At 35.6% G+C, this 12,525-nt stretch overlaps 1 protein-coding gene across 2 annotated transcripts; it reads left to right on the top strand.

Moving 5' to 3' along the window:
- Window positions 1–677: 677 nt before the first annotated feature.
- On the top strand, window positions 678–11,784 carry LOC143732083 (uncharacterized). 2 transcript variants are annotated; one of them, XM_077222773.1, is made up of 5 exons: window positions 678–747; window positions 3,510–3,878; window positions 6,139–6,441; window positions 7,063–7,234; window positions 10,642–11,784. In XM_077222773.1, the coding sequence occupies exons 2-5, from the start codon at window positions 3,563–3,565 to the stop codon at window positions 11,459–11,461; spliced, it is 1,611 nt and encodes a 536-aa protein (XP_077078888.1). In that variant the 5' UTR covers window positions 678–747; window positions 3,510–3,562; the 3' UTR covers window positions 11,462–11,784. The 2 variants fall into 2 exon arrangements, with proteins under 2 accessions (XP_077078888.1, XP_077078890.1); XM_077222775.1 differs by lacking the exon at window positions 678–747 and having other exon boundaries at window positions 3,480–3,878.
- The last annotated feature ends 741 nt before the right edge of the window (window positions 11,785–12,525 follow it).

Below are 12,525 nucleotides of genomic sequence, written 5' to 3'. Positions count from 1 at the left end.
TTGACATAAGTCAGCAGCCACAAAGGATCATGGGGGCTTGCGTGTGCCAATGTACTGACAGAATGATTTGTTGAGTAAATGAGACTCAAGATTTGAGACTCAAGAAAAAAGACAAAACACTTAACATTCAAATCAAAATTCAGACTTTAGACTATCAGGCCACATAATTGTAATAGATGGACAAAGCATTATTTTTATTGGAATCAAATGTACATGCTATTGGAATGAATACACATGCTTATAAATCGAAAACATGCTTTTCTTAGCTAGAAGCCATCATCATGCCCTGACAGTTTAACATTGGGTGGGGAAGGGGGAACGAACAGGCAGAATGTTAATCCATATGCGATATGTTTCACAATCTTCAGATGGTGTTTTTGTAGTTTGCAAAAGCTTTAGAATAAATTGCACAGAATGTGGATTACAGATGCATAGATATTTGGAACACATTTGTCTGGAATAGGTTCTGAAATCATGGAAACGCTGAGCATTCGGATTTGAAACGGTGCCCTGGTTTAACACTGAAACACATAATTACATAGAGCTCATGCAAGGTTTTGTTGTTGTATCCATTGACGACATAATGGGTCTTGCTCATTCACCTTTGCCACCAGACACTAAACCAAAACACAAATCAAAGCTGCAAGTTCCCTAGGAAACTCCAAGGATGGTCAAACCTTCAACAAAGAGACATCTATACTTTTGAACTGGAGTTTAAAACCTTTCGGACCTTAACTTTACTGGCAGGTAAGATTACAATTGCAACCTTCTCAAACAAGCCGATTAAAGACTGTATGGAAATCTTCCTACACGTTTTCTCGTTTCTCAAAGGAACCAGTGGGGTTTTCATGAACAATCCCTTTTCAGGGTTGGGCCGCATGAAAGAGAACGTATGTATCTCTTTGGTTGGTGGATAATTTAAGGATTTACAGATGTTGTGTATTTTGAGGGTGCATGAGAATGGTGCAGGCTATTGAAGGCCCTTAACCATGTGTTTCCGCCTATCCCACACAGCACAGACTAGATTCATTGTAAAAGCTGCAAACAAATTACAGGAGATGATTTCAAAGCAAACCTTGTGAAAAAGGAGTGCACCTAATTATGTTGAATGTCAATATAATTTAAAGACAATATAATATTACTTAAATAAAAGGCCACTTTTGTGTTTTTAAAGAGAGTGCAATACTATGTTTTTTTTATCACACTTAAGCACTTTGCAATTATGTTAAATTAAAAGTTTCACCTTAAAGTAAAATCATTGTTTAAAACATTACTTTTTTGCCATGCTTTTAAGAACACTTATTTTGATGTGTTGACTAAAGGACATGTACTTGATTATAATTATAATTTTAACTGTAGTTTTATATCTAAAATTTATTTGTACTCAATTGCACCTTCATCATTAAAAATGTGTAATTACAAATAAATACATGACATACAATAGAAATGAAATGAAAGTATATTTTAGTTACCATAAATGCTTGTCAGTACATTCAGCAGAGCACTTTAACCATATTTTAATGACAATAGTAATTATGAAATTACATATAAAGATGTACTGAAGTCATGATGTGGTTTAAAAAACACTACTAATTTAATTTAGTATCAGTTTAAACTATAGGCTAAGTTTCATTTAATCACAAATAACATGCATTTAAGTCTCTGAAAATATTACATTCAGTTCGGACTTAAGTATATTATTTTAAAACACGATTTTAAAATAAAATCAATGGAAGGTAAACCTTTAGACAGTATTTGATGAGTATGTGGATGCATGCAAAACATTAAAAGCAGCTAAAAAAGTTTATTTGGGAAAGCAGTTGCTTATCATGTCTAATTGCCTAAAGTTTGTCTGAACGTCTTGCTACAATATGTGGCACAGACAGAAAAACAAACCCGCACAACTTGAGCTAATTAAAGAATAATGATGAAGCCCTTATTGGTGTCACCGTTGACTTCACATTCCATATGCCATCCCAAAGCCTTTTCATCATGGGATTAGAGCTTAACTGACTGTCCAAAATCATAAAACATCAAAACGCTGAGCAAGAGGGTTATGTGCAGAGAGCACATGGGTTCCGTGCAGGCAGCAGATGCAGCTCTTACATTCCTTAAATGAGTCATACTGACAGCACCAACTGACAGATAATCCAGGTTTAGCAGGGTCAGTCCTCGTTTTAGTATATTTTACATAGTCCTACCCCATTTTATGTCTTTATACATTGGATAAAAAAGGTTTAGTGCACCCAAAAATGAAAATTCTGTCATTAATTACTCACCCACATGTTGCTTCAAACCTGTAAGACCTTTCGTTCATCTTCAGAGCAGAAATGAAGATCTTTTTAATGAAATCTGAACGCTTACTGTCCCTCCATTGACAGTCTACGTAACTACCACTTGCAAGGCCAAGAAAGGTAGTAAAGACATCATTAAAGTTATCCATGTGACTCCAGTGGTTTAACCTCAATTTTATGATATAATTTTTTTGACAAAATATAAATTTTATGACAAAATATTAATCTCCAATGCACGTTCACGAAACAACGTCTGCTCTCGTGTGAACGTGCATAGTTTTTCACTTTCGATCCATTGCGTTCCCCCAATAAACTTTGCATTCACTTGCAAAAGTTCTGCGTTCCCCACAACAAATTTGCTTACAAAAGCATTGAAGTTTTTCCACTCATCTCATTTTTAGTATTGCTTGCAAATTTTTGTGACAGAACGCAAATGTCTGGCAGTAAATAACCACACAATGAACACTTTCCTATCCCATGAGGCCACGGGAGAGGAGTTGTGAATGGCAATGAAAGGACGCAACTGACACTGGTGGGTCACATGACAATGGCAGCATTTGTCCGGATTACATTCATATACACATTCATACTATACAGAACTCATTTGTTAGCGGTCACAAAAATAAATATTATTCAAAAGAAGTACCTATGATTTTAGACACAGACATAGTTTTTCCTCTCATCACATGTTATTTACAACACTAGTTTTCTGTTCATTCCTGAACAGAGAGAATGCAAATGCTTTGAGAGAATGCACAAGTTTGGCAATAAACACAAACCCATTGAAATATAACTTTCCCACCCTTTCGTGGCTCCATACATTCCATTCTGTTATATAAATTTGGATGATAATTGTAAAATTTCCATGGTTAAAAAAAAATCTAAATTCATTTCAAGTTGATGTTCTCATGTAAATTCACTCTTAATTTCTCGCTAAACAATGGGTAAATATAGCTCTTTATTTTCATCCCGTTGGGTTGCATCATGTTCATATTATTTGTATTGTGTAAATAATCAAGTCATCATTAATAAAGTTGAGTTTGACCATAACATATTTTTGGAAGTCTGATGTACCCTTTTATAGAAATATGTTCTTAAATGCATGGCTATTGTGTTAAAGTACAAAGTTCAAAAGGTAATAACAGAAATGACAGAAAGTAAGATTTATTATGACTGTGTGTTTTCTCTCTCGTTCTTTCTTCATACATTCTCTAGGTGTAACTTGTAAGCTATCACTTTAGATTCAGTGAGGTACCCCTTATTGAGCCATGAACAAAAATGGGCACAGCCATGCGATGCATTTCTGTCCCGTGAGACGTTTCAGAGACCACACAGGATCCATCAGAACAGCAGGCTCAATGGCATGGAACTCTATATTGAAACAAAGACTGCAGCTCCAAGTCACAAACCAGAGAGGTGTCCCACCTCTTAACACATTTCCAATACACCAACATGGATCATCTTCTCCAAACACTGATGCCTATAGCAACGGCATGCTTCAGGGGAGGTACTTTAAAGATTCAAGAAACCTCTCAGAGAAAACCTCCAAGAAATCATTCACAGGCAAAAAAGCTCTGCTCATTGGTAACTATATGTCAATGCTTTTCTAAAATGTGAGCAAAATGTTACATATATATTTAAACACTGCATTACACATACTTAATGGGATTTTGTACACCAATTAAACAGATGTGGTGTATTTAAATTCTATTCTATTCTATTATTCTATTCTATTCTATTCTATTTTATTATGTCACACTTTAGTTTAGGGTCCAATTCTCACTATTAACTAACTATTAACTATGACTTTTACCTCAATAAACTCATAATTATCGCTTTTTAATAAAGTAGTTGTTGAGTTTAAGTACTGAGTAGGATTAAGGGAAGTAGAAAAAGGTCATGCAGAAAAATGCATTAATATGTGCTTTATAAGCACCAATAAACACCTATATCCTAGTAATATGCATGGTAATAAGCAAGTTAATAGTGAGAATTGGACCCTAAACTAAATATGATATGATATATCATATCATATCATATCATATATCATACCACTGGGCAGTTGGATGCTTGCTTCTGATTGGTTGATAAATATTCTAAGACAATAATTTTCCATGCAAAGCTGAACTTTAAAGACGCAGGACAGTAGTATCCAATTACATTAATAATTTATTAACAAAACAACCAAAAAAAACCCCCCAAAAAACAAGGAGCAGAACATCTACGAACTAAGGAAACAATAATTAAAGGGATAGTTCACCCAAAAATGAAAATTCTGTCAGTATTTACTCACCCTCATGTTGTTCCAACCCCGTAAGACCCGAAAAGTTATTAAATATATCGTTAAAATAGTCCAAGTGACTACAGTGGCTCAATCTTAAGTTTATCAAACGACGAGAATACTTTTTGTGCGCAAAAAAGACAAAAATAACGACTTTATTTCAACTATTCATTTCATTCTCTGTGGGCCTCGAGTCAGTTCACTAGTGTCATAGCGTAGTGCTTCTGTTGTTCTACGTCACACGCATCACCCACAAGACCAGCGTCGGCCAATAGTGAGCCTACGTGTGACGTAGCTCTACGGAATCACACTACGTTAACTGACTAGAGGCCCACAGAGAAGGAAATGAATAGTTGAAATAAAGTCGTTATTTTTGTTTGTTTTTGCGCACAAAAAGTATTTTCGTCGCTTGATAAACTTAAGATTGAGCCACTGTAGTCCCTTGGACTATTTTAACAATGTCTTTAATAACTTTTCGGGGCCAGCAAGTTTCAATCCCTGAAGAAGCCTATGGAGGAGTGATCCAGCTCTCAGATTCCATCAACAATATCTTAATTCGTGTTTCGAAGATGAACGAAGGTCTTACGGGGTTGGAACAACATGAGGGTGAGTAAATACTGACAGAATTTTCATTTTTGGGTGAACTATCCCTTTAAGAACACCAACAAAACAACTATGGAAAGAAAATACCTGACTATGAACACAGGAAACACTGGGGTTTATATACCCACTGGGTTAGACTAACAAGACACACCTGAACACAATCAGGAAACTAATTAACAAGAAAACTACAAAGGGACTACAAAATAGAGCACAGGAAACTAAAAGTCACAAAACAAAAGCACGGGAACACAAACAAAACAAGGAACCAATGACACAAATGCATTATACTGTACACTGTGAAAAAAGAAATGAAGTTAAATCTTGCCGTACATTTTTAAGTACAATCAGCTTGGATGTTTAAATAATTTAAACTTAAATTACATTAAAAGACTTCATAACAAAAAGTTAAGTTAAAGGATTAAGTTAAATCTTTAAAAAAGTTGAAAATTATTTTAAAGTAATGTAGAAACATATGTTGTCATAAATTATTGATCATATATATATATATTTTTACATTGTTAGTTAGTTAGTTCCATAAAACTTCGTCAAATTATTTTAGCTATTTCACAAGTCTCAAAAACAGCAAATTAAGCAAAGCCCAAAAATATATTGACCAAACAATTAAATATGACTAATAATAGTATAAAAATGACAAACAATTTAAATGACTTTTTATTATCTATTGGACTCCACTTTACATTGTGACTGCATTGCCACCTTGCTTGTGCATTATTTTTCAAAAATGCAACTGCCTGTCATCAATTATTCCTTATTTACTGTACATATTATGCGAGGGAAAATGTACAGTCAGCCTGTGATACTAATATACTTTATCCTGCCTATTCGGCTACTTAAATAAATATGCCTAATACTTTACCAAGATTCAGCTGATGCTGGCAGCAGCTGCAGTTAAAGACGTTTAAACCCTATTAATCAAGATCTCTGTTTATGTTCTCGCAGCATGTGGAGTGCGATGTGTCCTGTCACCACGGCCCTCCAACTGCTCCACATCATCACCTCATAAAGACGAGAAAGACAGACCTCATTCCACTTCTGCAAGGAGACAGAAATGCAGTAGAGACTGTTTTGAAAAAGAGGGTGAAGTGAGGGTATGGGAATCATACACTGCGATAAAAAGAACAGAGGACAGAGAGAGAGCAAAGAGCGGAATACACAGACAGAGAGTCACGCTGGATTCAACCCACCGGCCTTCCACTGTCCCACTGGAGAATCAGATGAGACGCCGAGCACTAAGCACACCAGGTATACGACTCTCTGTAGACCAAATGACAAAAATGATTCCCTAAACACATGATGTCATGATGATAAAATTCCCCTTTGCATAAGTCTATAGAGTGCTGCGGTGATGACTTATTTTTGTTGGCAAAAACCATAAGAAATTAGGAAAATTTAATCTGGGCTTAAAAATTCATAAAAGTTAACTTGTGAAGATTAGCACGATGAACAAATCGTTTCTAACGATTTGACTCCTTGATGCAGCACATGCACTTTTTACTTTTCAAATGCTATTCCATATGAAATACACGCCATTAAATATTTAATAACAAAATGAAAGATAATGTTCGAAAAACTCATTCAACAGTTTTTCGCTTAGCAAAGGCACACTGAGAGTGTTGTGTGGAATCTGAGACAAATGTAATTATTGACCTGCGAACATGAGATTGAATAAATTGTTTACGTCATCTCAAAGGTCTCATGATTAAAGTTATAAACTAGCGGAAGAACGTTGTTGCTATGTTCTCCTTCTCAAAGTAAATAGTGTCAAATGCTTACAAGACACAGTTACCATGAGCAGCAAATTTACAAATCATTCTTAGTTCATTTCTCACTCACTAATTCTCAGTCGTTTCATTCTTTATGGAGAAACTCCCATGTGTAAAATTGTCTGGAGAAAAAAAGATGACCAAAATGTCCTTCAAGATACACATGGAGATTTTACTGAGGGCAATCTAACCCCATCCCTACATCTCTACCTGCCTTCATCATACCATCAGCAGGACCAGGGAGAAGACACAGCTGCGGGACAGGATAATAGGTAAAACTAAAACTGAACTGGTGGACTAAATGATTGGCTAACGTCTTTGCATAGGAAACAGTATCAACGCCCACTCGCTATTGCATAGTGTTTTGAAAACATTATCCATATAAAAGTCATTTACAGACAAAGTTTAATGAAATAATTTACTTACGGTTTGTGATGCAGCTGCTGTCTGATCCAATACAGTTGTCTTCTTCATCTTTCAACATCTTTCATCACACTGTACCTCACTTACAATTACGATCGGCAGTCAAATGCTCCGAACAAACATATAATCTTCTGGTCACATTTCGTTCAAAGAAAAATACAAACTTTAGCATTTCACTATAGATTATGAAACGCCAATGGCATTTCGCATTGTAACACTATTTCAGAGGGCAATATGAGCGTTAGGACGGAATCGGGCTGAATGACGCAATAGGCTAATCAATTAATTGCGTCTGTTACTCACACAATGTGATAGATTCAAAATACTTGGAATATTTGTAATTTTATGGAAGACATTATTGAACTTTTATCTGTATAGCCAAATATGTGTTTTATATAATGTTATTTTATTGAAAAATGTTTAGGTTAGGTGCTTAAACATATATTGTAATAGGGAAATTTTGGGCTATTAAAATTATTGTGGATGTTCGAAGTGAAAATCATACCTCAAAATATGTCATGGTGACAATATTATTCCCAAACATATAATTTCATAATGATAAAACTCCTCTTTGTAAATCTATAGCGTGCTGCAGGAATGACATACTTTTTTAGGGCAAAACAAACAAAAAAAATGCCTAAAATTGTATTTTGGCATCAAAATTCATAAAAGTGGTGTTCATTTGTTGAGATTATCTTCAAATTTCATAAAACTTATGTTCATTTATGAAGATTATCTTCTACAAAATGTGTAAGAATCATAAATGTTTGTTGGTCATAGAGCTTAACTTAAGCAGTAATTCAAACGCCAACGGATAAACCCTATTAGGTTTGTTGTGTTCATGAGTGAATTATGTTGTCACTATTATTATGAAGAGTTGTGTAATGATGTAATGTGTGTGGAGAAAGCGAAGAGTGAAGAGTAAACGAGATGGATGAAGTTCACTACTCCTGTCTCGTGTGTTTTTCCGCTTACTAACTCCTAACAAGGAGTTAGTAGACCACAAGGTTTTTGCCAAGGAAAACAGGGTGATGCTACCTTCAGATTGGCCTACAAAAATAAGTGAACCCTGCAGCACTCTATTGAAGCCAAAGGTTTCTCATTGACATCTCGTTGCCAGCCTTGTCTCTTCAACATGTGGCAGTATCGGACACCTTGGAAGTAAGAACAGATTAAGTGTAAAGCCCTTGTACAGTAAAAACGAAATAGATGGCCAGCATATTCGAATGCCAAAAATATTGGACTCATTCATCCATCCCCTTGAGCGGTTACTAAGGATACGTGAGTGATATCATGAGTCCTCTGTGCCACAGAGGTAGTATTAAGTGACATTGTTAGCCGTGTGGTTAGTGTCTGCCATTCAGATGGTGACAGTATGATGTTCTCACTTCCATGGAAACTCACAACATACTAGAGGAACTCATGCTAGGAATGGCATTAACCTGACGCTCACAGATGAAGTAAATATAACTCATCAACTGCACTCAACAGACATTACTGAGCTGCAGGGCCGTCGTCAGGGTAGGAACATTGTCTTAACTCCTGTGGTGAGGGGGTCCCACTAAGGTCTTCTGTGTCTTTGCATTTTCATTTGGCCAGGGTGGAAGGGGCCCACTCATAATGCAATCCAGCGCAAGTAAATTTCAGTTGATATACAGTCAGTAATTGGGTCAGTGACAAATGAGTGTCCATGATAAAGAATAATCTTCATTGTTTACCCTCCAAAAAATGAAACATAACATTTTGTAATGCTACATTCTATGTTACAATTATGCTAAATGAATGTTTATTGCATTGTTTTAGTGTCATGTATGTTTCCATGATTGTGTCTTTTATGTGTAGCCTACATGACATTGTGCACCTTCTACATATTAGTAGCCTATTTACCTCAGCTTGTGGAAAAGCTACCTGTGATGAACTTTGATTCATGTGGCTTTATCTTTATACCACTAATGTTTATAAGGTGCCCCTAAGAGGACATGGTGTTGGAAAATCATGATACGAGAGGGGAAGAAAAATATTTAAGCCTTTTGCATTCCAATGAGAAAATTTGTTTTTGACACACATCACATCACATCACATCACATCACATTACACACCAAATTACATTACAGATATTGAGAGAACTTAATAAAAGATTATGCCAATTTTCAGGTTTTTCTTTCAGGAATTTCATTCTTTTAATGAGGCTTTTTTTTCTGTATGATATCAGGACAGTTGTATCACTCTGACATTTTTTACTTTATTCCTCAAAAATATGTCAAATTTTATTTTAGTTCAGAGGCTAAAACATGCTCATAATGGAAGAGGTGCTTCAAGCTATTTATGTATGAATTGCATTTATTGTATTTTTAAATAAATTAAAGGTAGGGAAGGCAATTTTCGGTGAGGCTAGCAAAAGCAAGCTTTGAAAGCATAAGATCCCACCCTCCCTTCAGAGCGTCTCTAAAGCTACGCCTCCTTCAAATCACATGAATGCAGCCAGCATAAGTCACATCGCTGACTTAATAAACCTAAATAAGTATTGATGCCACCTGTACTGTTAAAGCATTTTCAGAGTGCCAATAGAGCTAATCTTCAATCTACTCACATTACAATGGAAATTTTTACGTTTTGTCCTCTACATATTTTCAGTTTCCCATGACTATATAGTTCACTGCATGTTTCAGTATCATAGCAGCTGTAATACAGCTGTAAGTCAGGCTGCAAATATAAATTCACATTAGGCTTTTGCTCATGTTCCAGGCTAGCAAAACTCTTTTCTCTGAACATAGATCTCCCGGGTGCTGTAATAAGAGATTTCTGGTTTACTTAGGCTCAGGATGTAATCATTCTTTATGACTTTTGGACATCTAAAACAAAATAGTTTTAAAAGTAATATGCTGTAAAATTATTTTGCCCTCCAGACAAACAGTCTTTTAATCTACGGACAAATATGTAAACTTTATAGTCCATCTGCGCAGGATTTTCCAAACAAGATGTGATGTAAACTGTCTGTTTTCTCACTGTAAAAAGGATTTCTATGATTAACTTAAAATTCAACATTAGAATAAGAAATAATGTGTTGTTTCAACTTAAAAATAAACGTGTTCGTGCTTGACTTAAAATATTAAGTTTAGTTAACTTTAGATTAGTTTAGTTAAGTTGGATATTTATCTCAACAAATGTTAAGTTGTTATAACTAATTGCAGCAAAATATTTTTTACAATGTACCTTTTTTTCCCTTCAAGTGTTGACAATTTGTTTTCCTTAAAAGCAGCTCAGAGGTGCACGAGAACCAAGACGTCACAGAGGAACTCGGAGAGCATAACATTACCATGGAGAGCCAAAAACAAGACATCACCATCAACAAAACAGAAGATGAAGGACAAAATGATTTCACAGATGTCACAAGATATGATATTACAGATACCTGTCGGAATGACACACAGAACAATACTCCAGAGGAAACCTTTGAGAGTGACATGATGGAGGAGAGACGCCAACAAGACGACAACAGACAACAAGAAATCACAGAAAGTCAATGTGACATTGGCAGATCTTTTAATATCATGGAGGACAAGCCAGAATATGTCGTCACAGAGAAGACTGATGTCATATATAGGAGGACAATATCGATTAGTAGTTCTTACAAAGCGTATGATGCCAAAACACGTTCTCTGACCACAGCTACACCTCTAACGTTCCCGTCCACCCAGACAAACAGAAATCCGTTTCTCTCTGTTAGCGTCCTGCCATCGTTTTATAGAACTTCATTTGGCTATCGCTTCAGCACAAAGTCTGAACCCTGCCGATCCAAAACAAGGACAAGACAAGCCTGTGATGACAGCAGATTTACGCGGCAGATGAATGACATGCGACATACCATAGAAATAAAAGGAAATCCCTGCTTATTAAAAACAAGGACTGGAGCGCCAGGAAGCCCCCACCCCAAAATAATGAGCACTGACAGGGGGTCCCAGTCTCATGAAATGAAAACTACCAAGACATTTTTGTGGGGACCAGAGGGGCCCCATGAGACTAAGACAGTGTGTGAGCTAGAAAGTCATGTGAACAGGTGGAGAAGCCTGGATTAAGTCTGAGAGTGACGTGACGGCACAGTTGTGTGTGGCCTTTCATGCCCTTACAATACAGAATATCTGCTTTGCAAAAAACTGTTTGATTGAATCAGAGCCGTTCAGACTGGCACATTGGACCACTTTAGGGTTATTAAACTCAAATGTCTTGTGACATTTTTAGAAGAAGGGTTTTAGTACCGGCTGCAATGTTCTCACCTTCAATATAGTCCAGGATAGAATGATAGACCTTTTAGGATTTCTGACACCCATCTGGTCTTTCTCAGTGAATGGTATTGACACCGATTATTATGATTCATTGAAAATTGAATACCTGTGGGTTTTGGTGCTTTTTATTTCTTTCCGACTTGATATATATATATATACATATATATATATATATATATATATATATATATATACAAAAAAATATTTTTCATCCAAAAATCATGTCTGGTGTCTTTTAGCACTGGGGAGTAGCATTACATAAGACTTTTGAAGGTCAAAAAGAAAAGTATCTCAATGCAAGAAAAAATTAAACAAAAACAGCTGTTGATTTTGAAACTATAGGCACATTTAACTATAGTGCACACCGAAAGGTCAAATACAGATACTTTGAAATCAGTTCCATTAGTTGTCTTGTGAACATACTATATCCATATACGTTACTATTCAAAAGGTTAGGGTCGGTAAGATTTTTTAAAGTCTCTTTTTCTTATTTCAGTATATTTTAAAATGTAATTTATTCCAAGCGAAACTTCAGTGTCTTCCAGTCTTCAATGTCACATGATCCCTCATTCTAATATGCTATAAATTATTCTAATATGCTGATTTGATGCTCAAGAAATATTTCTTATTATAATAATCAATGGTGAAGACAGTTGTGCTGCTTAAAGGAATAGTTCACTCAAAAGTAAAAATTCTGTCTTCATTTATACACCCTCAAGTTGTTCCAAGCCTGTATAGATTTCTTTGTTCGGTAAACACAAAAGAAGATATTTTGAAGAATGTCGGTAACCAAACAGTTGATGGACCCCATTGACTTCCATAGTATTTCTTCCCCATACTATGAAATTCAATGTTGC

Source organism: Siphateles boraxobius, unplaced genomic scaffold (assembly GCF_051911475.1).
Source record: "Siphateles boraxobius isolate OS27281-9 unplaced genomic scaffold, OSU_SipBor_1 9, whole genome shotgun sequence".
Taxonomy (NCBI): Eukaryota; Metazoa; Chordata; class Actinopteri; order Cypriniformes; family Leuciscidae; genus Siphateles; species Siphateles boraxobius.
Note: the sequence above shows the minus strand (reverse complement) of the source record. Positions and strands in the feature narration are given on the sequence as shown.

What these genes read in the sequence shown, in the direction of transcription:
- LOC143732083 (XM_077222773.1), top strand. Translation starts at nt 3,563, where the DNA reads ATGAACAAAAATGGGCACAGCCATGCGATGCATTTCTGTCCCGTGAGA. An exon ending in CAAAAAAGCTCTGCTCATTG is followed by an intron (nt 3,879 to 6,138) that starts GTAACTATATGT and finishes ATGTTCTCGCAG; the next exon opens with CATGTGGAGTGCGATGTGTC. An exon ending in CCGAGCACTAAGCACACCAG is followed by an intron (nt 6,442 to 7,062) that starts GTATACGACTCT and finishes TTCTTTATGGAG; the next exon opens with AAACTCCCATGTGTAAAATT.